Raw genomic sequence first — 26,373 nt, forward strand, 5'->3', positions numbered from 1 at the left:
AGACAAGACCGAGTCCAAGTGCCTTCAAGACAAAGAAAAGACCGAGTCCAAGCACCTTCAAGACGAGACAAGACCAAGTCCAAGCACCTTCAAGACCGAGACAAGACCGAGTCCAAACGCCTTCAAGACAAAGAAAAGACCAAGTCCAAGTGCCTTCAAGACCGAGACAAGACCGAGTCCAAGCGCCTTCAAGACAAAGAAAAGACCAAGTCCAAGCGCCTTCAAGACCGAGACAAGACCGAGTCCAAGCTCCTTCAAGACCGAGTCCAAACGCCTTCAAGACAAAGAAAAGACCAAGTCCAAGTGCCTTCAAGACCGAGTTCAAGCACGTTTAAGACTGAGACAAGACCGAGTCCAAGCGTCTTCAAGACTGAGACAAGACAGTGTAAACACGGTCGAGTACAAGACAAGATTGAGTCCAAACACACTCGAGTCCGAGACAAGTCAGAGTCCAAGAGCCTTCAAGACCGAGACTAGACCGAGTCCGAACACGGTCAAGTCCATGACAAGACCAAGTCAAATCGCAGTTGAGTTTGAGACAAGAGCCTTCAAGACTGCGACAAGACAGAGTCCAAACACAGTCGAGTTCAAGACAAGACCGAGTCCAAGTGCCTTTAAGCCCGAGACTAGACCGAGTCCAAACGTGGTTGAGTCTGAGACAACCTGAGTCCAAGTGCAAACAAAACTCAACTCCAGGTCGGTTTGTGACGAGGAAACGACATTAGAACATCAGAAAATATAGTGATTTTCACCCTTTAAGTCGCTGCTAAGAGAATAAACACTGTTACTTGTGGCAGGTGCGTCTCCTCACCTCCTGAGCCATGTCTCGGAGTCGGGCGGCCCACTCGTCCGCCTGCTCCAGCACCACGCTCAGCTCCGTCTCAGGGCCGTGTTTGAGGCTCAGGGCCGAGTCCACGATCTGCTGCAGCTGCAGACAGCGAGTGTGTCTGAGCGAACGGTCCAGAGACGTCGCACACGCCCACTGCTCCAGGTCCGGAAGCTTCTGACTGCAAAACACGAGACGCACGAGACGCACGAGAGACATGAGAACGACTGCGGTACCGGGAATGTTCCGCAGTGTGACATTAAACAGATCTACTTTACATTAATTCACTTAGAGTTGCAGGTTTTATCACTCAAAAACACTGTTGGGCAAGTTACTTTGAAACTGTAATGTGTTATTTATTACTTATTACTGTCATTTCAAAGTAATTCGTTACATTACAATATTACTGCATTTAAAATGTAAGGCATTACATTACTATTGCATTACTTTAAGTTACTCTCACCAAAATAACTGCGAAGATGCTGAACTTTTGCGCCGTATATGGACTGAACCAGGACTAAACCAGAGCTGAACCAGGACTGAACCAGGACTATAACAGGACTAACCTCAGACTGATTCCAGGACTGAAGAGGAGGACTAAACCAGGACTGAACTAGGACTAAAACAGGACTAAACCAGAACTAAACCAGAACAAAACCAGGACTAAACCAGAACTGAACTAGGACTAAAACAGGACTCACTGTCGGGACGGGCTCGAAGGTGACCGCAGGAGAAAGGAGCGGCTCTGCTCCGCACCTCACGGAGGTAAGAGCGGCTGTCACTCTGCTGCTCGGGCTCGCGGCCCTGATTTCAGCAACTATTTGCAGGTACAAGACCCGGTGCAAGATTCTGTTACAGCGCGTAACTTCTACCTTCCTTCAGCGTGTCCAGAAGTCCAACTTTTTGTGCGACAGTGAGCATCTTCCTCTGTCTTTTGGGTGCGAGCGCAGGAGCCTTTGTCAGAACGTTTTGTCGACGTTGTGGGTTTTGTCGGGGAGAAAACTTGCAAACATACAGCACTTCGGACGACTGTAAACTAGGTCTAAACCAGAACTGACCCAGGTCTAAGACAGGTCTAAACAGCGTAGACTTCTGTGTCGGTCCTTTCCCCGCGGTCACCTGAAGATCTACGCAGCCGCGTCTCCGGCGTTTCCCCGCTGCTGATATCGAGGTGATTTTAGCGAATTTGTATGAAGAAAAACACACCACTTCGATCCAGGTTAAAAAAGCATTGTAACGCGCGTTACTCACATTTGTACCGAGTAAAATATTACTATTTTTTCTCCTGTAATGCCGAACATTACTGCTTACAGCAAAAAGCAATGCATTACTGTAATTCGTTACTTTTATAACGCGTTACTCCCAACACTGCTCAAAAATACTCCAAAAAACAGACATTCTGACTGTGAGCGGGGTCGCCTCTCCACAAATCTGACCTGTATCTTGATCTGGTTTGGTCTCCATGGAGATAGAAAGGTTTAAAGCCATAATGTGGAACATTCCAGACAAAGCAATAACATCTCCACGGAGAAAATGACTTGACAGACTCTTGCTTGTGTAGTTTTCTCGTTAAAAACAGACCTAGAGTTGTGTTTTGTTTCATTCACACCACAAATCCTGCATATACAGTTCTTCGCTCAAACTGAAAACACTCTGTTCCACCTTGTGATGTCATGCGGTAATACTGGAAGTGCTCCACTGTGTTTTTAAACTCCACACACTTTCAGTAGAATCAGTTGGATCATTTCAGTCCTGGAATCGTCGATCTCTCCTGAACAAAGGCTAAAATAAAGCTTGAAAACTCTTGCTTCATGACATCACAAGGTGGAATGGAACATTTTGAGCTTTGGAGACGTAGACAGTAGGGTGACCAGATGTTCCGAAAAATTTGGGGCAGTCCCGAAATCTAAGCTGTTGTCCCAAATCACGAATCCAGCCCTAAATGTCCCGAAAATGACACTCAAACTAAATCCTGAGTAGCTGTTTTCTGATAAACATTAAAAACTAGGCCAATGATGTTCATTATGTCTTCTTATATACTTTAACTTCTTAGGTTCTTTTTAAAGACAATGCAGTAAAGTGTATTTACCTTGTTGACATGTTTCGGCTGCTGCTGCAAGCCATCTTCAGAACTGTCACCGGTGTTGGTGGTGACGTGTCGTATATCAGCTGTTGTTACTACAAAGCAGAACAGGAAAACCTAAAATCCGCCACATCAGACACTGTAAAAGGAACAACCACATTATGGATCGGGACGGGGCTCGGGTCATTGGATCGGAAAACAACAAGTTCAAACGCTGGATCAAGGAGGACGGTGAAATCAGGAAACGAGGCACGGACAGCATTAACCGTGATGACGGAGCGTTCCTCCTTTCACACACCTGGGACACCCTCCTCCAGAGACACCGGGCGACGGGAGGCGTGGTCAGTCTGAGCCACCTGCAGGTCCATCAGGTCTGACCACGCCCACAGGAAGTAACAACAGCTGATATACGACACGTCACCACCAACACCGGGGACAGTTCTGAAGATGACTTGCAGCAGCAGCCGAAACATGTCAACAAGGTAAATACACTTTACTGCATTGTCTTTAAAAAGAACCTAAGAAGTTAAAGGTTAACATTAAAAACTGTTCGTAGAGCGATTAAGTCGACTGCACGAAGGCCCTGATCGCTTCTAGACGCTCCGATCACAAGATGTACGCTCTCTTTGTTCGTCTGACTGCAGGTGCAGACAGACAGGACACAGCAGTGGTCGTGTTCGGAGCTCAGTGCAGAGCAGAGGTGAGACAGTGAGGCGGAGAAACGGCGACGTGTGGTCAGAGGAGGCAGGAGACGCAGGGCCACGACCAGACTTCCCCTGACATTATGAAGTTAGGTCACTACGTTAAGTCGCTCGTCTTTAGTGCGCACGCTGAACGGTTCAAGACCCCGATTTGTCATCTTTTGTAAATAAAATAATGTATTAAAATGGAATGCTTTTATTAGTTGATGTGATTTTTGTTTGTTTGTAAAAAAAAAAAAAAAAAGCAACTTAAAACCCATCAAAACCCAAACCCCAACCTCCCGAAATTCAGCCAATCTCATCTGGTCACCAAAAGACAGACTAAGTGTTAAAATAAACCCTCAGCCTTTTCAGCAGGTCTTAATTTATAATAAAAATACTTTTACTTTTCAGTCCTGTTCAGAAATGTAGTGCAGTAGAAAGTACAGATACTTACTCTCAAATGTAGTGAAGTAAAAGTAAAAAGTATACACTTCAAAATGTACTGAAGTAAAGTACAGATACCTCAGATGTTTGTTACCTCCGCCAAGGAGGTTATGTTTTTGCCGGCGTTTGTCTGTTTGTTTGTTTGTTTGTCTGTTTGTTTGTCTGTTTGTTTGTTTGTTTGTTTGTCTGTTTGTTTTCTGTTTGTTTGTTTGTTTGTCTGTTTGTTTGTTGTTGTTTGTTTGTTTGTTGTTTGTTGTTTGTTTGTTTGTTTGTCTGTTTGTTTGTCTGTTTGTTGTTTGTCTGTTTGTTTGTCTGTTTGTTGTTTTTTGTCTGTTTGTTTGTTTGTTTGTTTGTTTGTCTGTTTGTCTGTTTGTTTGTCTGTTTGTTTGTCTGTTTGTTTTTTTGTTTGTTTGTTTGTTTGTCTGTTTGTCTGTTTGTTTGTTTGTTTGTTTGTTTGTTTGTCTGTTTGTTTGTTTGTTTGTCTGTTTGTTTGTCTGTTTGTTTGTTTGTTTGTCTGTTTGTTTTTTTGTTTGTTTGTTTGTTTGTTTGTTTGTTTGTTTGTTTGTTTGTTTGTTTGTTTGTCTGTTAGCAACATAACTCAAAAAGTTATGGACCGATTTTGATGAAATTTTCAGGATTTGTTGGAAATGTGAAAAGGAAGAACTGATTTCATTTTGGGGTTGATCCGGAAGAAATCCTGGATTCTGGATCACTTTGAAATTTGAGTTAACATTGTGGTAAATGGGGCCAAAAATTTTGTTTCTCAATATCTCGGTGAATTATTGACCAAACCCCATGAAGTTTGACTCAGGGATGGACAATGGGATCCTCTTTCATATTCCAAATTGAAAGATACGAGACAAATATTTATGGAAAACACAATTAACATGAGGGGGACTGTAGTCCTTGGCGGAGTCTGCGCTCTCTGACTGCTTTTCTAGTTTAAAATGTAAGTATAGATTTTAGGGTTCTGTACTTAAGTCTTAAGGTGCAGTACTTTACTACTTTTACTTCATTATGTTCCTAGAATCATTTGGATCATTTTAACTCTGGAACTGACAGTTATAGTTGTTGTTTTAACCTCATCGTAACTTCTTCACTCCACCATAAGATCTTGTAGATGTTCTTCCTGTGGGAGTCTTGAATAAAAACGGTTAAATTGAGGCTTAAAATAGCTGTTCACTTGAAAACTTCACTTCACTATCACCAACTGGAACAGAGCAGTTTAACTTCTGCAGGTGTAGACAGACAAATAATAAAGAGTTACTCAAACATGTGAATGAAACAAAACACAAGTCCAGGTCTGTTTTGAGGAGGGAACAACATTAGAACATGACGTAAAAATCACAAGAGTCTATTTTGTGTAATAAAAGAACTTCAACTGTTCACAGATAAAACAGAATAATCCACAGGTGTTAAAGATTATAACTCTAAGCAGATGAAGTTGTTAAAGACATTAAACATAAAAACATATTGTTGTTCTGACTCAGACCTGCAGTCCTCTATGACCTGGTCCAGGAGCTGCACCACGCTGAGCTCCAGCTGCTCCAGGTCTCCACCCGCCTGCTCCTCCAGCTTCACGGCTCTCAGGTTACTCTCCTGAACAGACAACACAAGATTTACACAAACTTCACCTGCGAACAGTTTTATCTCACATAAATAATCAGTGTTTCTCTGGATAAAACAGATATGAGTTTGATCTTTTGCTGCTGAAAGTTACAGAAAATAACACAACAACATAAAGTGTGTTATTATAGAAGCTCAGGTCCTGACCAGACGCTCGGCCGCTGACAGGAGCAGGTTCAGGGCGTGGATCCTGGGCCTGATGTCCTCCCACTCTGACGACAGCACCACCACCGGCTTCACGTTCCCCCACGGCAGGTAATAATACTGACACCCTGAGGAGAGAACAGGGTTTAAATAAAACACAAACCTCGTGCTCCTCACGTGTTCATATAATCTGCTCTTTACCGTCGAACACGGCGCGGCTGTACTGTGTGGTGGACGCCAGGGGCAGGCAGCTCGTGTCAAACTTGTTGCCATAGTTACCGATGCTGACCTCAAACTGCACGGCGTCGTCCACGTCCTGAAGGAGCGTCGCCGAATAGAACGCCACGAAGAGAGAAAACTTTCTCTTACGCAGGAACTTCTGTAGAACAAAACAGGAAAAACACTGAAGAGACGCGAGAGTCGATATTCTACAGAAAACTGTCACAGGAGTATGGAATCAGTTTGGAGTCAAATACCTCAAAGACGCTTTTAAAACATCAAGCAAAAAATCTAAATACCAAATAAAACAAAAATCTAACAAAATAAATATGCAATCAAATTATTTGTGTAATCATGTAAAATATCTGTCTTTGGCTTTTTGGAAACATTTTGTTTTTATTCTGTGTCTTTCACAGTTTTGTTTGATGCTGTTTTTTTTGGTTCGGATTCTTCTTGTTTGACTTTTTGGTGCAGTTTTGGCTCAGGTGTGACAGGTGGGCGGGGTTTCCATGGTGCATTCTCATTGACTCATTTATATTTGACAGACAGCTGAGCTTGGAGCTCCTGATGTTGTTGTGGACGTTTCTGTTGAAGTTTTGGCGACTGCAACACAGACGACAAGTTTGTCCAGAACTTACACTTCATAAACAGAATCATGATGTTCCAGAAGAAGCGTCCACCAGAGAATGATGAATATTAGAAAAGCTCTGAGCACCAAAACTACAACAGGAAACATCCACAACAGCTTCAGGAGCTTCAGGCTCAGCTGTCCGTCAAACATGGATTAGCCAATGAGAATGCACCCATGGAAACCCCGCCCACCTGTTACATTTGTCACAGGTGCTGTGCACATGTACAACTACATTTCATCCCTGACCTCTGGTCATCCGTGACTCATAGAACCATAGTTACACTTGTAACTTTAGTTTAACCACAAACAAAAGGAGGGAGGTTCATTCCTAAAAAGTGCACATTCCCTTTGCCTCTGGTGTTACACTGTAGTAAAACACTTTCTGTTGTGAATGAGGCTGTTGAGGCCACATAAACTTCTTGGATTCTTTTTTTAAAGACAGAACAGTAAAGTGTATTTACCTTATTGTTACTGTCTTGTCTAAAAAAGAACCCAAGAAGTTTAAGTACAAAAGAAGACAAAATGAACATCTTTGGTTTGTTGAGGCCACATCCTGCGCAAACACTGTGCAACAAAATGATGTGCCAAGTCTGCGCCTGATCAAGTGAAGGATCTGGAATCAGCCCCGTACTGTTCTGTCGTCCAAAGCAAGAAAAGTATCTGACCAAGGCTTTTTTTGTTGAAACGTTATTTCAAAATTTTAAAAAAGGCTTGTGGACATCGGCCATCTGAGTGCGCTATGCATTTTTTCACTTTTGTCTTCTGCTCCTTACATTTGCACCTCAACAAGAACTTTGGTGTGAGTTTTCTGTTTCTTTTGGAATCAGCCCGTACGACGAACTTCACAAACACAAGTGAAGTGTCTTGCCCAAGGACACAGCAGCAGTTTTAACAGTACGAGTCCTCACGGTACCGTCGCAGTTCTTCTCACCTCCACCACCAGCAGTTCGTCTGGGGTGATGTCTTCAGTTTTCTGCTCGGGTTTGTCCACCAGTTTAGTGCTGAGTTCGAGTAAGACGCGTCCGCGATACGCCACGCCCTCCCCCTGTCAACAGAACAAACACACGTGAGCGCAGGAACAAGGAAAACACGTAAAAGAATAAAACACGTAAAAGAATAAAACACGTAAAACAGGAGTGTCAAACTCATTTTGTTCCGGGGGCCGTATCCAACCGACTTTGATCCCAAAGTGTCCGGATCAGAAAACTCATGTCATATAAACCCCAAAAATAACAATAAGTTCAAATATTTGTGCAGAGAAACACAAATCTATTACAGAAATCTTTTTGAAATTGATGAACTCTTTCTTTTACAAAATATTATAATATTATGAACAACCTGAAACTTTAAGAAAAAATCTATTTCAAAACAATGTTTTAACATGAACTTGTCTGTAAACAGGAATAAGTTCATTTTTCTTATAAAATCCTGCACTCGGCTCCACTTTTCTCATGTTGGACATTTTTCTGATGAGGGTGTCACGGTCAACAGTCAAAACGATCGTCCTTTAAGAGCGTTTGGAAAGAGACAAGTCTTCATTTGTGCTGCTCTGGTGGGAGGGGCCACGTACAGAGACGCTGGAGACGCTGCTGTGATAAACACCACAGAAAATTAACACGATTTTAATAGAAAATATAATTAAAATATTTTAGTAGAAAATCACCCAAGGGCCACATTAAAGGTCTTGGAGGGCCGGATCTGGCCCCCGGGCCGTATGTTTGACACCTGTGACGTAAAAGAATAATCATAAAAAGCGTGTGTACTTTTCCGAGGTTGAGCGATTCGTGGGGGTCGTTGAAATGGCTGAACTCTCGAGGACTCCCGTAAAGATTCACAAAACACGGACCGAACGTGGGCAAGAAACCGAGACCGTCGTCAACTGAGGAAAAACAGGAAAAAACAAACAAAATAAACACAAAAATCTAAGTAAATAATTCAGTATTTTACATGTTATATCTGTAAAAAAGCTTAAATAAACAAATACATTTCAGAAAACCAATCTCGATTTAAGTTTTCATAATCATTAAAGGGTCCGTTTTACGCAATTTTCCTCATAACAAACAGACCTGGAGTTGTGTTTGTCTTTTCTCAAACAGAAAACGTTCTGTTCCACCTGGTGATGTCATGTGGTGATACGGGAAGAGCTCCAGCGTGTTTTTAAACTCCACACGCCTTCACTAGAATCATTTGGATCGTTTCAGACCCGGACTTGCCGAGCTCTACTGAAATAAAAGGTAAAAAAAAAAGAGCTGTTCACTTAAAAACCACAATCACTTCATGACATCACAAGGTGGAACAGAGCATTTTGAGCTTTGGAGATGTAGACAGATTAGTGTTGTAGAACTCGTGACTGGTTTTAGTCTTGAGACTGTTTTTACGGTCTTGGTTTAGTCTTGAACTCGACCGCATTTGGACTCGGTCTTGTCTCGGTCTTGAAGGCACTTGGACTCGGTCTTGTCTCGGTCTTAAAGGGACTTGGACTCGGTCTTGTCTCGGTCTTAAAGGGACTTGGACTCGGTCTTGTCTCGGTCTTAAAGGGACTTGGACTCGGTCTTGTCTCGGTCTTGAAGGCGCTTGGACTTGGTCTTGTCTCGGTCTTAAAGGCACTTGGACTCGGTCTTGTCTCGGTCTTAAAGGGACTTGGACTCGGTCTTGTCTCGGTCTTGAAGGCACTTGGACTTGGTCTTGTCTCGGTCTTAAAGGGACTTGGACTCGGTCTTGTCTCGGTCTTAAAGGGACTTGGACTCGGTCTTGTCTCGGTCTTAAAGGGACTTGGACTCGGTCTTGTCTCGGTCTTGAAGGCGCTTGGACTTGGTCTTGTCTCGGTCTTAAAGGGACTTGGACTCGGTCTTGTCTCGGTCTTGAAGGCGCTTGGACTCGGTCTTGTCTCGGTCTTGAAAGGCGACTTGGACTCGGTCTTGTCTTGTCTCGGTCTTGAAGGACTTGGACTCGGTCTTGTCTCGGTCTTGAAGGGACTTGGACTCGGTCTTGTCTCGGTCTTGAAGGGACTTGGACTCGGTCTTGTCTCGGTCTTAAAGGGACTTGGACTCGGTCTTGTCTCGGTCTTGAAGGGACTTGGACTCGGTCTTGTCTCGGTCTTGAAGGCGCTTGGACTCGGTCTTGTCTCGGTCTTGAAAGGTGCTTGGACTTGGTCTTGTCTCGGTCTCGAAAGGACTTGGACTCGGTCTTGTCTCGGTCTTGAAGGCGCTTGGACTCGGTCTTGTCTCGGTCTTAAAGGGACTTGGACTCGGTCTTGTCTCGGTCTTGTCTCGAAGGTCTCGGTCTCGCTTGGACTTGGACGGTCTTGTCTCGGTCTTGAAGGCGCTTGGACTCGGTCTTGTCTCGGTCTTAAAGGGACTTGGACTCGGTCTTGTCTCGGTCTTAAAGGGACTTGGACTCGGTCTTGTCTCGGTCTTGAAGGTGCGCTTGGACTCGGTCTTGTCTCGGTCTCGAAGGTGCTTGGACTTGGTTTTGTCTTGGTCTCGAGGTTTGAAACTCATCGAGTGATAAAATGGAGACAGATTTATAAAAAACTGATATAAATGTGCCAAAATAAATGTAAAATGCAAATAAATGTTGAAAATTTTCGACTCGACTTTTAAAAGTCTCGGTCTTGTCTTGGTCTCGACCCTCAGAGGTCTTGGTCTTGGTTTCGGGATCCTGTGGTCTCGGACTGGTTTTGGTCTCTGTTAGTGTGATCCTGACTAAGACAGACTAAAAATAAAGAGTTACTTAAATGTGTGAATGAAACAAAACACAAGTCCAGGTCTGTTTTTGATGAAAGGACTGATGACTTAAACCTCACAAGAGTCACTTTTGCACAATCTAAGACTTTTAAACCTCTATTATTTGACTAAAAATCACACAAAAATACATTAACAAAAGGGAAATAAAACAGAAATATAAAGTTTAGCATTTTAGGTTGATAAATAAACATAAAAATCCTCAGATAACATTGTGAATTCAGCCCATTTTAGACATTATGTTGCGCAGTGTGAACAAACTTTGCCAAAAAAAAAACATTAAAAGGTGCACTGTGTAACTTTAGTACGACACTAAACTTTTCCATCTCCATAGAAACAAGAAGAACACGCCACCAGGCTGATTTACAGGTCGGATCTGTGGAGAGGCGACTCTACTCACAGTCAGAACTCAGATTTTTTATGTATTTTTGAGCAGCCATTATCAAATAAACGCATCTTATATAAGGTTAATACCATATTACGGAACAGTATAGACAAAGAGTAAGAGTATCTCCATGGTAACGAACCCCCGACCTGAAAAGTTACACAGTGCAACTTTAAACGAAGACTGTATAAAGAAAAAGGAAGTGGACGTACTGCCGGAGTGGACGGTCCGCGGGGTGAAGTCGTCTGAACGCGTCGAGAGGAGCATAAATACAGTTCAGGTTTTTACACACAATAAAAAGAGTCTTTGAACGCCACACGACACAAACTCAGGCTCAACACAGCAAACACCGCAAAAAAACAACAACTATCACTTAAATAAAGAACATTTGACTTATTTTTGAGTAGATTCAACTTAAATAATGTAAAATAATCTACCAATGTAAGTGTGTTTTACTTAATTCAAGCAACAGTAGAGTTTGTTTCTTATTTTAAGTGTAAAGAATTAATGTTTGAGTTGCTGTTTGGTTATAAATGTAATATTATGTGTATGTTTATTTATACATTTTTATAATTGTGTCTTATTTGATACTAGTCTTTTGCTTTTTTTTTTATTGCTGCTTATTTAGAATTTATATTATTACCATTTTTATCTTGTTTTGTTCTTTGTTATTGTGATATAATGTGTAGAAGAAAGAAAAAACACAGCAGATTTCAACACTTTCTGTACGTTTGGCTCATGCAAGGACCAAACTCTTCACAAAACGCACACTCTGGTCACATGCATGTGTCACCAAACAAACCAAAACAGACAAAAAGAAAGCAAGACAGACAAAAACAAACCAAAGACAGACCAAACCCAAGCCAAAACAGACTAAAACAGACGAAAAGAAAGCAAAACACACCAAAGCAAAGCAAAATAAAGCAAAATAGACCAACAAAACAGACAAAAACAAACCAAAACAGACAGAAAGAAAACAAAATAGACTAAAACAGACAAAAACAGACAAAAAGAAAACAAAACACACCAAAAATAAACCAAAACAGACAGAAATAAAACAAAACAGACCAAAGCAAACCGAAACAGTTCAAAACAGTTCAAAACAGAACAAAACAGACCAACCAAAACAAACCAAAACAAACCAAAACAGAACAAAAACAGACCAAAACAAACCAAAAACAGACCAAAACAAACTGAAACAGAACAAAACAAACCAAAACAAACCAAAAACAGAACAAAACAAACCAAACCCAAGCCAAAACAGACCAAAGCAAACCAAAGCAAACCAAAAAAAGACCAAAACAGACCAAAAAGAAAGCAAAACCAACTAAATCCAACCAAACACAAACAAAAAACAAACAAAGAAACAAACAAAACCAAGCAAAACACACCAGACTGGATCACACGGTTCAGAAAACCACTCAGCAAAACCATAAAAAAGTTCAAATTAAAGCTCCTATATTACACAAAAGTGACTCTTGTGAGCTTTAAGTCGTGTTCTAATGTTGTTTTCTCGTCACAAACAGACCTGGACTTGTCATTTCCGTTGTGGCTTTTTGTTGTGTTGTTGTCGCATTTGTATTTGTTGCGGCGTGTGCGTTTGTTGTGACCCTCTCGGCGTCCGTACAAATCTTTATAAAAACATATTCATTTGAAGCTTTATTAGATCTCAAAATCTGTGCAAAGTACATTTTAAACAGGTACTTTACTTTTACTTGTACTTTTTTTTTATTAATTTGCTCCGGTGTCTGTACTTTTACTTAAGCAACCCAACTGAGTACTTCTTCCACCACTGAGTGAAAGTTGAGAGTTAAAAACACAGTGGAGCGCTTCCTGTATCACCACATGACATCACAAGGTGGAACTGAGTGTTTTCTGTTTGAGAGAAGAGCTCAGTCTAAATCTGCAGAGTTTGTGTGTCCAAAATGTGTGAGTGAAACAAAACACAACCAGTGTCGGGGAGTAACAGATTACATGTACTGGAGTAATGTAATCAGAGTACAAATGATGAGTAACTGTATTCAGTTACAGTTACTGTTTCAGTGAGTGGTAATTAGATTACAGTTACTTTGTTGAAATAAATGGATTACACAGAGGGATTTTCCTATTTTCACATTTTGGGATATATCCCTTTTTTAATTTTTTTTTTTTTTATTTCAGTAATTCCACTCATTGCCGGACACTAAACCAGGTCTAAACCAGGTCTAAACCAGGTCTAAACCAGGTCTAAACCAGGTCTAAACCAGGTCTAAAACCAGGTCTAAACCCAGGTCTAAACCAGGTCTAAACCAGGTCTAAACCAGGTCTAAACCAGGTCTAAACCAAGGTCTAAACCAGGTCTAAACCCAGGTCTAAACCAGGTCTAAACCAGGTCTAAACCAGGTCTAAACCAGGTCTAAACCAAGGTCTCAAAAACCAGGTCTAAACCAGGTCTAAAACCAGGTCTAAAACCAGGTCTAAACCAGGTCTAAACCAGGTCTAAACCAGGTCTAAACCAGGTCTAAACCAGGTCTAAACCAAAACCAGGTCTAAACCAGGTCTAGGTCTAAAACCAGGTCTAAACCAGGTCTAAACCAGGTCTAAAACCAGGTCTAAAACCAGGTCGGTCTAAAACCAGGTCTAAACCAGGTCTAAACCAGTGTCTCAAACAGGATTTAACAGGACTGAATCCTGCTGTGTGGACGTGTCTCGTCTTCTTCTATCAATAATATTTTTAATTTGGTTCTGTGAAGATTTCCTCGTCTTTGTTTCTCTACAGCAAATCAAGTAATCCAAAGTATTCAGATTACATTACTCACTTTAAGTAATTTAATGGATTCTGTTACAAACTACATTTTGGGGTCTGTAATCTGTAATCTGTAGGGGATTACATTTTAAAAGTCACCTTCCTGACACTGAACACAGCTCCAGGTTTGTGACGAGGAAACGACATTAGAATTTCACAAAATGGTAATATAGGCTGGGGTTAGTAGGGCGACATTTCAACGTTCAAAATTATTCGACTACATGGATTTTTGGGGGGAAATTGTTTTAGGTAAAAACACTGAAACCCATGCAGTTTTTAATTTTGTATTTTATTTTACCGTCGATTTGTCCTCCTGGAGCTGAGACCTTGGACATGCAGAGCTGAGACGTCCCGATCACGTCGTTGTGGCTCGCTCTGTCCCTGAGGAGGAAAAAAAAAAAAAGTGAGACTAAAATATCAGATAATAATCCATACTAAAACTAATATCGAAAGCCTCAATGAATTAATTAATATAAAAATAAGTAGAATTCACCAGTCCAGAATCCGGATCCGCATTTTCTCGCACATCGAGGGAAACTAGAAAATAACAAAATCATTATTATAGTAAGAAATGCAGCTCAAAAACTTTAAATTGTATGAGATTTTGGTTGAATATTGTGGTTTTTAAAGGTGTTTTGGTGTAGGACAGGGTGTAGTTTTACCCGGATGGGCATGGTCAGGCTCTGGTTCCACTGAGGGTTGGCGTTTTTCTCCAGAATTTTAGTGCAAATCTGAAAAAGAATCACACAAAAAACATTAAAAGCTCCACACAATATTATGCCATTTTCTCACAAAACAGACCTCGAGTTGTGTTTTGTTTCATTCACACATGTTTAACACATAAATCCTACTTGAATCATGTGGATAATTACAGCCTTGAAATATCCGGCCTCTACTGAACTGAAGGTAAAAGGAACAGTTAACATGAAAATTACCGCTTCATAACATTTCTTAGAAAGTGAGCCTTTAGCCAATCAGCATTCTCCATTAGAGCTTCTAAGTAATAGATCTTTTCCACAGTGGCCGCCAGTGTCCCTCTGTAGTTTAGCTGAACTTCCATTTAATGGTTTTCTGTGTCAAAATGTGTGTGTAAATGAGTGCGTACACATGCACATCAGTATCCCGGTTCTGTCAGTGTTCGTGTTACTGTGTTTACATGAGCACTGAGAAACCGGGACACTCATATCCCTGTGTACATGATCAAATGGAGTGTCCCGGTTTCTTGACATAATCTTACAAATGCGCAGGCGCAAAAATTTACTTAAATCAATTTAATAAACCAGGAAAAATACAAACCGTGAGCTCCTTTAGCATAAGAAGCTAAGGAGCTACGAGATCTCCCACAATCCACTGTGCAGATTCTTCATTAAAATCTTCTGCATAAATAAACTCAACTTTACAACATATAAACCATAAACACTATAGACACATCAGCCCGTTTGATCAGATCATTCAGCTCTGATCACATTTGTTTACATTTTACAGAAACGAAACTTAAGACCGTTTGGCTAATTAGCATAAACTGTTAGCGGCGATAAAAACAACTCGCTCCTAATGTGGTTCAGTTTCTTTTGGACTAAATGACACGACTCTGTGGATTATGTGTGTTATTTCTGTGACAGACGAGGTGCTGATGATGGTGAGTCTGTTCTGTGCGTGTGTTGTACAGGAGATAGTTCATGTTTTAGCTTTTCAGCGTCACATGAGTGCAGATTGTACGTGTGCAGGTTTAGCGCAGATCTTTATTTTACAGTCATTTCACTCATTTGGTCACTTTATTTATGTTGGTCACTTTATTTATGTTGGTCACTTTATTTATGTCTCTACTGTTGTGGTGAAAAGACTGGAAAGTGTCTTTTGGACGCATGTGCACTCAACTTTATGTTGCAGTAATCGGGATACTGCGTTTACATACCACAAGTAACCCGATTACTATCGGAATAAACCAGCTACAGTAACCCGGTTTCTAATAACCAGGATACTGAAACCGGGACACTGCGTTTACATGCACCATGAAGAAACCGGGACACTCAAAAAACCCAATCATAACCGGGTTATTGATGTGCATGTATACACACTCATTGTGTGTCGTATTCTCCAGCAGTTTCATAAATCTGCCGCATCACCAAATCTTCAACCAACAAACTCCACAAAGGATAAACATTCTAACATGAAGAATTTATCCACAACGATCAAGAGAAGAAAGACGAAAACTTAAAGGAAACAGCGAGCCACATTAGTCACACAAGAAACTGGACTCATGTTATGGTCATGAAGAAAACAGAAGGAGCTTGTTCACTCAGACTGATTCTAGAATTTAAATTGAAATTAAAATCGATTTCATGATGTTGATATAAGCACAGAGAGACTATGCAGTTTAAATGTGAGACATGTGATCTGTGAACATCTGTAGCGTTCAAACTGCACAAATCTATTTATGTTAATATCGACATCATGAAATCGATTTTTAATTCTAATTCCAGAATGAGTCTGAGTGAAAAAGTTGCTTATTAATGAATGACTTATTACTTACATTATTCATTATCAGAACATTAGTTTTGCTCAGGAGTAGTTCACTAATGCTGTCCTGGCTGCCTACTTTGCTGCTGCTGCGCAAACTTAAAGGGATAGTTCGGGTTTTTTGACATGAATCTGTATGGTATCCAAGTGAGCAGTGTCGTGCATCCACACTGACTTTACCCCCGACAGCGTCCAGTGAGCCGAGACCCTTGAGGTTTTCGGTGCTGATGAAAATAGTCCGGCAAATTGACTGGGGACATTAAAATACAGCATTTTTCTTCTCAAAACAAGATGTGTTCAAAAGAGCGATACATTTGCATCACAAAACCATCGTCCTCGAAAAAGTCAGACCTTATAATTGCTTGGCACTATTTTCTCTCCGTTCGTATCACTGCACGCTACCCACAGGTGACAGCCGTGCATGGATCCATCACTTTCTTCAGTTGTTCGGCAGTGTTTACATGCGCAGACGCCGCCACGTGAGAGAGCTAACGTGAGAGCTAGAGACATAAGTTTATAAGTAAGCTTGTATAAGATGCATAAGAATATCCCTTTGGCTTTGTGGTAAAGGCAATGTCTTCATCGTCGGTGTCATGTCGTTAACATTCCAAGTAGTAAACAAAGTGAACCAGGCGCGGCTGTCACCTGTGGGTAGCGCGCACTGATACGAACGGAGAGAAACTAGTGCCAAGTGATTATGAGGTCTGACTTTTTCGAGGACGATGGTTTTGTGACGCAAATGTATCGCTCTTTTGAACACATGTTGTTTTGAGAAGAAAAATGCTTTATTTTAATGTCCCCAGCCAACTTGCCGGACTACTTTCGTCAGCACCGAAAACGGCCAGGGTTTCAGCTCACCGGACGCTGTCGGGGGTAAAGTCAGTGTGGATGCACGACACTGCTCACGGGGATGCCAGAGAGATTTATGTCAAAAAACCCGAACTATCCCTTTAAATATGACTTTCTTAAAATCTCATCTGTATCTACATCTATATCTGTAATCTCTCTTTCTAGGGTGCCCTCTGTACATCTGGCAAAGGACTGCAGATGGAAACTAACCTCCTGGCATATTATGAAGTTGGTCAATATGCACCGTCTTTGCTATATATAAATAAATACATCAATAAATAAATAAATCACAAGGTGGGACAGAGCATTTTGAGCTTTGTAGATATAAACAGATTGATAATGAAGAGGTACTCAAACATGTCAATGAAAAAAACAAAAAACAACTCCAAGCAAAGAAAGGACATGGAGACAAGGTTTGTTTTTGAGGAGGAAATACAGGACTGTTAAAGGCTCACTATGTAAGTTTTTCTGGTAAAGATTCACCACCTGCTTGTCTCCATGTCATTTCTTGTCATTTAGTGCATCTTCAAATGAAAAAAAAAAAAAGATGACTTACAGTTTTTCCAGCAAAGTGAATCTCCACCAGCGGATCCACCAGGTTTTTTCTGTTACTGTCGAAACCGAAGAACTGCCTCATCCCGTCCATGATGGCGTCGTCCACTAGAGGGCAGCACACACCGAAAATCACTCTGTTGTACTGGAAACGTTCTTATACACCACCGGGCAAAAAATGTACACGTCTTCTGTATTTACGTGATTATTTACATTGTAGATTCTCACCGAAGACATTAAAATTAGGAGTAACACATGTAGCGACGCAGCAAACCAAAAATTCACTCAAAATAACTCAAAACTTAAACTAAAAACTAAAAAATTAAACAGCCGCCCTTTTCTTTTTGAACCTTATTTCAGGAGGCTCACTGCGAGAAGGCCAAGGATCGCAACAAAGTAAAAGGGTGGACACTCAAAAAATAGATCTTGCTTCATAAATTTGACGTCTTCTGTTTGTAAATAAAATGTAGAATAATAAAATGTATAAAAATGTCATAAAAATGTAAAATTAAAGAAAAAAAAACAAACAAAAAACACTGAACGAGAAGCTGTGTCCAAACTTTTGACTGGTCGTGTAATCGCTGATACTTTGCACTGACGTCGCACTGGGGGTGTTCTGCATGTACGTCTATGGTGGGATGTTTAGCGGTTACCATGAAGACACAACACACACATTAGAAAACGTAACCTGAAGTTTTTATGTCGCACATTTTCATATTCCTGTGATCGGTCAGAGCGTTCATGGTCATGTTTAAGGGTTTGATTTTCAAAAAAAATGTGAGAGTGACAAACTGAAAAACTGTTGGCTAATGCTAATGCTAATGCTAACGCTAGCTTGTGACTGTAATGTTATTCGAGAAACTTGTTTAATTAACAGCACAAATCAACTCTCCTGTTGTAGTTCCAACTAAACCAGCTCTTTCTGATCAGATTAAAATAAAGCTCAAATTAAAGTCTAATTTAACAAGAGCTTCAAACAGAGCACTGAAAAACTGTTGGCTAATGCTAATGCTAATGCTCGTTAGTTTGTGACTGTAATCTTATTTGTTTACACTTTATACAGTATAATAACAGTAGTACTTCTTATTTTGTGTACTTTATACAGTATAATAACAGTAGTACTTCTTATTGTGTGTACTTTATACAGTATAATAACAGTAGTACTTCTTATTTTGTGTACTACTTCTTATTTTGTGTACTTTATACAGTATAATAACAGTAGTACTTCTTATTTTGTGTACTTTATACAGTATAATAACAGTAGTACTTCTTATTTTGTGTACTTTATACAGTATAATAACAGTAGTACTTCTTATTTTGTGTACTTTATACAGTATAATAACAGTAGTACTTCTTATTTTGTGTACTTTATACAGTATAATAACAGTAGTACTTCTTATTTTGTGTACTACTTCTTATTTTGTGTACTTTATACAGTATAATAACAGTAGTACTTCTTATTTTGTGTACTTTATACAGTATAATAACAGTAATACTTCTTATTTTGTGTACTACTTCTTATTTTGTGTACTTTATACAGTATAATAACAGTAGTACTTCTTATTTTGTGTACTTTATGCAGTGTAATAACAGTAGTACTTCTTATTTTGTGTACTTTATACAGTATAATAACAGTAGTACTTCTTCTTTTGTGTACTTTATACAGTATAATAACAGTAGTACTTCTTATTTTGTGTACTTTATACAGTATAATAACAGTAGTACTTCTTCTTTTGTGTACTTTATACAGTATAATAACAGTAGTACTTCTTCTTTTGTGTACTTTATACAGTATAATAACAGTAGTACTTCTTATTTTGTGTACTTTATACAGTATAATAACAGTAGTACTTCTTATTTTGTGTACTACTTCTTATTTTGTGTACTTTATACAGTATAATAACAGTAGTACTTCTTATTTGTGTACTTACTTTTATTTTGTGTACTTTATACAGTATAATAACAGTAGTACTTCTTATTTTGTGTACTTATACAGTATAATAACAGTAGTGTACTTCTTCTTATTGTGTACAGTAGTACAGTAGTATAATAACAGTAGTACTTCTTATTTTGTGTACTTTATACAGTATAATAACAGTAGTACTTCTTCTTTTGTGTACTTTATACAGTATAATAACAGTAGTACTTCTTCTTTTGTGTACTGCATACAGTATAATAACAGTAGTACTTCTTGTACAGTATAATAGTAGTATTTTTCTCACTCTGGGGCAGGTCCTCGGCTCTGTAGACTTTGACGGTGAAAGTTGCTCCTCTCAGGGACAGACCGGCCGGACGCAGCAGGTTTCCCTCGATGTCCTCGCGCTCCTCCACACACTCGCGTTTGTCCGCCTGGAACACGACAAACACCACACGAGTCCAGACCCGAATCTCACAACAAAACACTTTTACTAAACACTTTTACTAAACACTTTTACTAAACACTTTTACCAAACACTTTTACTAAACACTTTTACTAAACACTTTTACCAAACACTTTTACTAAACACTTTTACTAAACACTTTTACTAAACACTTTTACTAAACACTTTTACTAAACACTTTTACTAAACACTTTTACTAAATACTTTTACTAAACACTTTTACTAAACACTTTTACTAAATACTTTTACTAAACACTTTTACCAAACACTTTTACTAAACACTTTTACCAAACATTTTTACTAAACACTTTTACCAAACACTTTTACTAAATACTTTTACTAAACACTTTTACTAAACACTTTTACCAAACACTTTTACTAAACACTTTTACTAAACACTTTTACTAAACACTTTTACCAAACACTTTTACTAAACACTTTTACTAAACACTTTTACTAAACACTTTTACTAAACACTTTTACCAAACACTTTTACTAAACACTTTTACTAAACACTTTTACCAAACACTTTTACTAAACACTTTTACCAAACACTTTTACTAAACACTTTTACTAAACACTTTTACCAAACACTTTTACTAAACACTTTTACCAAACACTTTTACTAAACACTTTTACCAAACACTTTTACTAAACACTTTTACTAAACACTTTTACTAAACACTTTTACTAAACACTTTTACCAAACACTTTTACCAAACACTTTTACTAAACACTTTTACCAAACACTTTTACTAAACACTTTTACCAAAAAAAACACAATATCATTATAAAAATACTGAGATGCAACGAGAAAGTAGCAGAAAGAACCAAAAATCTGATCAAGACCAGGATCTAAACCTGGGATCTAGACCAGGAGCCCTGGATCTAAAACCTAGGACCAGACCAGACCAGGAGCTAAACCAGGATCTAGACCAGGATTTAGACCAAAATCTAAACTAGGAGCTAAACCAGGTTCTAAACCAGGATCTAGACCTCTAGACCAGGATCTAGACCAAGATCTAAACCAGATGCTAGACCAGGACCTAGACCAGGATCTCGACTAGGAGCTAAACCAGGATCTAGGACCTAGACCATGACCTAGACCAGGATCCAGACCAGGATCTAAACCAGGATCTAGACCAGGACCTAGACCAGGACCGAGACCAGGACCAGACCAAGATCTAGACCAGGAACTAGACCAGGAGCTAAACCAGGATCTAACAAGGACCTAGACCAGGACCTAGACCAGGACCTAGACAAAGACCTGGACCAGGGTCTAGATCAGGATCAAGGCCAGAATCAAGACCAGGATCTAAACCAGATGCTAGACCAGGATCTAGACCAGGACCTAGACCAGGATCTAACAAGGATCTAGACCAGGATTTAAACCAGGACCTAGACCAGGATCTGGACCAGGACCTAGACCAGGACCTAGACAAAGACCTGGACCAGGGTCTAGATCAGGATCAAGGCCAGAATCAAGACCAGGATCTAAACCAGATGCTAGACCAGGATCTAGACCAGGACCTAGACCAGGATCTAGACCAGGAATGAAGGTCGTCTTGAAAATAAGTGACTAAAGAACAAACTTGCACCAGTAAAACTAAAACACAACAGAATAAAACTCTGAGAGGCTCTAAAAGTCTGAAACTCTTTAAACCCTCATCGTAAACTCACCGGAGGCTCGTCGCCGGCCGCCAGCACGAACAGGCTGACCTTCAGATAACCTCTGACCCCAGCCGAGAGGTCGTCGGGGTCACAGAGGAGCAGCCATTTTCTCAGGAAACAGTGTCCTACGAAAACAGAGACGCACCAGAGTCAAAAGTGAAAGAACGAACGAACGTGACGGAACATTTCTGTATCGAACTCACTGTGTTCATTATAAACTGTCCCGACGTCCACCTGGGCAAAAACAAAGAACAGTTTTGGTCAAATTTATCATAAAAAAAAATAAGTAAACAAACTATAAATACATATAAAAATGATTAAAGGTTCAGTGTGTAACTTTTCTGGAGGAGGGTCGGTCAGTGCTTTTCTCCATTGAGATGTTTTTGCTTTGTCAGGAATGTTTCACAGTGTGGCATTAAAGATTTATTCAAAACAAAATGACACCAGCTCCTGTTGTTTAGTTCTTGTGTTTTGTTCTCGACTCCTCAGATGAGCAGAACTTTGTCCTGCAGCTCTGTCCCACATCTGCGCTCTGATTGGTCGTTTATGTGGGCGTGGTTTATGTGGGCGTGTTTTTATGTGGGCGTGGTTTATGTGGGCGTGGTTTATCTGCGTCCTCTCCTCACAGCTGAAGGAAACGGTGAGAAAATACAAACATCTGTACGAGACGCTCAGTGACGATAAAGACGCCAAATGACAAGAAATTCATGGAGGGAGATCACCGACATTTTAGGCTCGGACGAAATTCAGTGTAGAAAAGTTTGGAGTAAACTCGGTGAGAAGTCTGTGAAAACCAAACATTGGGTCACCAATAAAAAAGAGCGGTCAGACTGGGCAGTTCTGAACGAATGTTGTTCTTGTTCTTATCACCTCAAAACAAGAACAAAGTTCTTATGTTTTTATGAAGTATGAACAGGCTTTCTATTTGCATAGAGACCAAACCAGACCAAGTTCCAGGTCAGATCTGTGGAGAGGCGACCCCACTCACAGTCACAATGTCTGTTTTACAAAGGTATTTTTGAGCCATAAAACCTGCACCTGTAATTGAATAAATGTAAAGTCGAGCTGTTTAATGTCACACTGTGGAACATTCCAGGCAGAGCAATGACGTATCCATAGAAACGAGCAGATGATGGACCCCCCCAAACCGAAAAGTTACACTGTGCAGCTTTAATATATAAGAAATAAATTTTACCTTAAATTCGCCGATCACTGCGTCAGTTCTCAAAGATCGAGAATCACAAACCTATGGACAAATATTATTATTATTATTATTATTATTATTATTATTATTATTATTATTATTATTATTATTATAAATTAATTAGAACATATTAGCCATATATTTACTTTATATAACCTATATAACATTAATAAACAGATTATATAAGTGTACAACTTTTACATTTTACTCACTACATTTGATTTATTTATGTATTTATTTATTTGTATATTTTTATTATTTTATAATATTTATTTTTTTTACAGAAGAATCTACACAAATTTAAAAGTAAGTCCAAACTTCTGACTGGACGTGAACAGGAATAAATAAACTTTTGTGTAAACCAGTTGTATTTTTTTGTTCTTACTGTGATGAAAATCGGCTCGTCGAACAGGTCTGAAGGAGTCTCGAAAAAGTTCAGGAAAAATGTCTGAGAAATGAAATGGAACCAGATTTTTTTTTTTTTTTAATTGTTGTATTTCATAATTTTTTTTTTAAATTTTGTTTATAAATTAGACTTTTACCTCGTCAAACTCGGGGTTGTTTCCTTTGCGTATCCGCGTCCTCTTGTTCAGCCCGGCGACCGTTACCTTGACGACGGGTTTGATGTTGATGCCCGGCAACTGACGAGCCTCGATGATCCGGACACGGACCTGAAAACCAGACCAGGATCAAGACCGGGAACAAGACCGGGTTTTGAACCAGGAGCTAGACGGAGATCAAGACCAGGATCTAACCCAGGATCTAACCTTGAAGCAAGACAAGGATCTAGACCGGAATTAAGACCCGGATCTAAACTAGATTCTGATTCTAGATCAAGACTGAGATGTAAACCAGGATTTAAACCAGGAGCAAGACCGGGATTTAAAGCAGAATATAAAGCAGGATCAAGACCAGGATCTAGACCAGAATCAAGACTAGCATCCAAACCAGGATCTAGACCAGGATTTAGACCAGGATCTAACCCAGGATCTAACCCAGGAGCAAGGCAAGGATCTAGACTAGGAGCAAGACTAGGATCTTAAATAGATTCTAGACCAGGATCTAGACCAGAATCAAGACCAGGATCCAAGCCAGGATCTAACCTTGGAGCAAGACAAGGATCTAGACCAGAATTATGACCCGGATCTAAACTAGATTCTAGACCAATATCAAGACCAGGATCTAAACCAGGAGCAAGACCAGGACCTAGACCAGAATCAAGATCAGGATCAAGACCAGAATTTAAACCAGGATTTAAAGCAGGATCAAGACCAGGATCTAGACCAGAATCAAGAGCAGGATCTAAACCAGATTCTAGACCAGGATCGAGACCAGAATTTAAACCAGGATCAAGTCCAGGATCTAGATCAGGATCTAGACCAGGATCTAAACCAGAGTAAGATAGGTTCTGTAAAAAAAATAAAACTCGTGATGTGACGATGAGGAAAATAAAACTTTCTGACTTCAGTAAACTCTTTTCAGGCGGTCAGTCCAAAATTTTAAACCCACAAATGCAAGTCAAAAGTAATATAGTTCATCTGTGTCTTGCCCAAGAGCACGGCGGCAGCTCAGAGTTGTTTACAGCCGTACTTTTGTGTCAGAGCCCAGACTACCTGCAGGTCCTGGGGTTTGTCGGGTCCGGTACCTGCAGGTCCTGGGGTTTGTCGGGTCCGGTACCTGCAGGTCCTGGGGTTTGTCGGGTCCGTACCTGCAGGTCCCGTGGGTTTGTCGGGTCCAGTACCTGCAGGTCTGGGTTTGTCGGGTCCAGGTACCTGCAGGTCCTGGGGTTTGTCGGGTCCGGTACCTGCAGGTCCCGGGGTTTGTCGGGTCCGGTACCTGCAGGTCCCGGGGTTTGTCGGGTCCGGTACCTGCAGGTCCCGGGGTTTGTCGGGTCCAGTACCTGCAGGTCCTGGGGTTTGTCGGGTCCAGTACCTGCAGGTTGTGGGTTTGTCGGGTCCAGTACCTGCAGGTTGTGGGGTTTGTCGGGTCCAGTACCTGCAGGTTGTGGAGTTTGTTGGGTCCAGTACCTGCAGGTCCCGGGGTTTGTCGGGTCCAGTACCTGCAGGTCCCGGGGTTTGTCGGGTCAGGTACCTGCAGGTCCCGGGGTTTGTCGGGTCAGGTACCTGCAGGTCCTGGGGTTTGTCGGGTCCAGTACCTGCAGGTTGTGGAGTTTGTTGGGTCCAGTACCTGCAGGTCCTGGGGTTTGTCGGGTCCAGTACCTGCAGGTCCTGGGGTTTGTTGGGCAGGGGTCGGGGCTGCTGTCCGCTCGCTCCCTTCCTCTTCCTGCGGAGCCGCTCCTGCCCCCTGTAGGACGGCGGCGAGCGTTTGGGCGTGTGCGCGGGCGGCGAGTCCTGCTCCGTCTGACCCTGAGGTCCCACCATGACCAGAGAGCGCCCGTCCTCCGCCCCGGCCTCGTCCGGAACCTCCACCATCAGCAGGCTCTCCGTGTCCTCCTCCCCCAGCGTGTCCAGAGAGATCACTGACAGCACACACCAAAACAAGAGTTACAAAAAAAAATAATAAAATGCAACAAAACACCAAAAATATAAAATAAAAAAAAACTGCAAAAATACACAAAAAATACCAAAAATATGCAACAAAATGTCAAAAATATATAAAAAAAACCCACACTGGGAAACAAAGCCGTGTTCATTCTATTTACGTGAACCCACGATGTGTCATTGACAGAGGGTGTGGATTTACCACCAAATGAAAACAAGGCCATATGAAAACGGACGTCACAACAGTGACAATAACAAGGAAAATAACAATCATGGATCACATCATCCACACCAGAGAGCATTTGTATTTATACGAGTCATTATTTATGTGTGCGAAGCTCTGACACAACAGCGATCTGCTGAGGAGAGGACGGCAGCGACGGCAAATACAAAAATGTGTAATCTTATCAGGCGAACACGGACACATGCAAGACCAATGGGACATAATAGTTTTTGTAGACTTAAAACTTTTAATTTCATACGTGATAGTTTCAGCTGCTCTGTTTATTTTACCGTGTGTGACCCGGATAAACGTGCTGACGTCTTCTGTGTCGTCACAGTTCGCTTAGAAAAAACAAGTTTTACTTGGTTCCCGTTGGGAAACAACTTTTTTGTTCCCGAACACTCTGATTTCCGGCGTGAACATGTGAGTCGGTTCAAGATTAGGTGCGGGAACCGGAACCGCCACGGCTCTGCTGGCCTGAAAACGCCTGAAGAGAAATCATTTTGTGTCTTGAATCTGCTGCTCACACTCACCCAAGACTGTGCAGCTTCAACGAAACATTTTGGAAAAAACTTCAACAACTGGCAACAAATTTGGACTTGTTACCAAAAAAGTGCAGAGTTCGGCTGCTTCTACAGGACTGAAGGATCTGGTTACACCAAAGCGTCATTGGAGGAATCTGGGTTTCCAGACTTGTTCTCCTCACAGACTCTTGGGGCGTCGCAAGAGTTTTTCATGAACTTGCTCTTGTTTCTCTTCTGATGTTGATGTTGGTCCAGATCCTTTAGTCCTGCAGAATCAACTGAACTCTTCTTTTCCTGCCTGTGAGCGGTGAGTGGGTGAGTGGGTGAGTGGGTGAGTGGGTGAGTGGGTGAGTGGGTGAGTGAGTGGGTGGTGAGTGGT

General features: G+C 40.8%; 1 protein-coding gene across 1 annotated transcript in view; it reads right to left on the reverse strand.

Moving 5' to 3' along the window:
- Positions 1–26,373, reverse strand: part of dysf (dysferlin, limb girdle muscular dystrophy 2B (autosomal recessive)) — a 103,039-nt gene that overhangs the window by 43,534 nt on the left and 33,132 nt on the right. Inside the window, 18 exon segments of the mRNA XM_055156793.1 lie at positions 812–1,007; positions 5,529–5,635; positions 5,810–5,934; positions 6,008–6,185; positions 7,588–7,701; positions 8,420–8,535; positions 10,997–11,029; positions 13,868–13,950; positions 14,063–14,106; positions 14,232–14,300; positions 17,495–17,598; positions 19,713–19,839; positions 21,552–21,667; positions 21,746–21,776; positions 22,738–22,788; positions 23,132–23,194; positions 23,289–23,417; positions 24,966–25,225. Of these exon segments, the coding sequence (XP_055012768.1) occupies positions 812–1,007; positions 5,529–5,635; positions 5,810–5,934; positions 6,008–6,185; positions 7,588–7,701; positions 8,420–8,535; positions 10,997–11,029; positions 13,868–13,950; positions 14,063–14,106; positions 14,232–14,300; positions 17,495–17,598; positions 19,713–19,839; positions 21,552–21,667; positions 21,746–21,776; positions 22,738–22,788; positions 23,132–23,194; positions 23,289–23,417; positions 24,966–25,225 (1,946 nt within the window).

This window comes from Boleophthalmus pectinirostris, unplaced genomic scaffold (assembly GCF_026225935.1).
Source record: "Boleophthalmus pectinirostris isolate CB_2022bp ecotype Guang Dong unplaced genomic scaffold, ASM2622593v1 HiC_scaffold_20, whole genome shotgun sequence".
Lineage (NCBI taxonomy): Eukaryota > Metazoa > Chordata > Actinopteri > Gobiiformes > Gobiidae > Boleophthalmus > Boleophthalmus pectinirostris.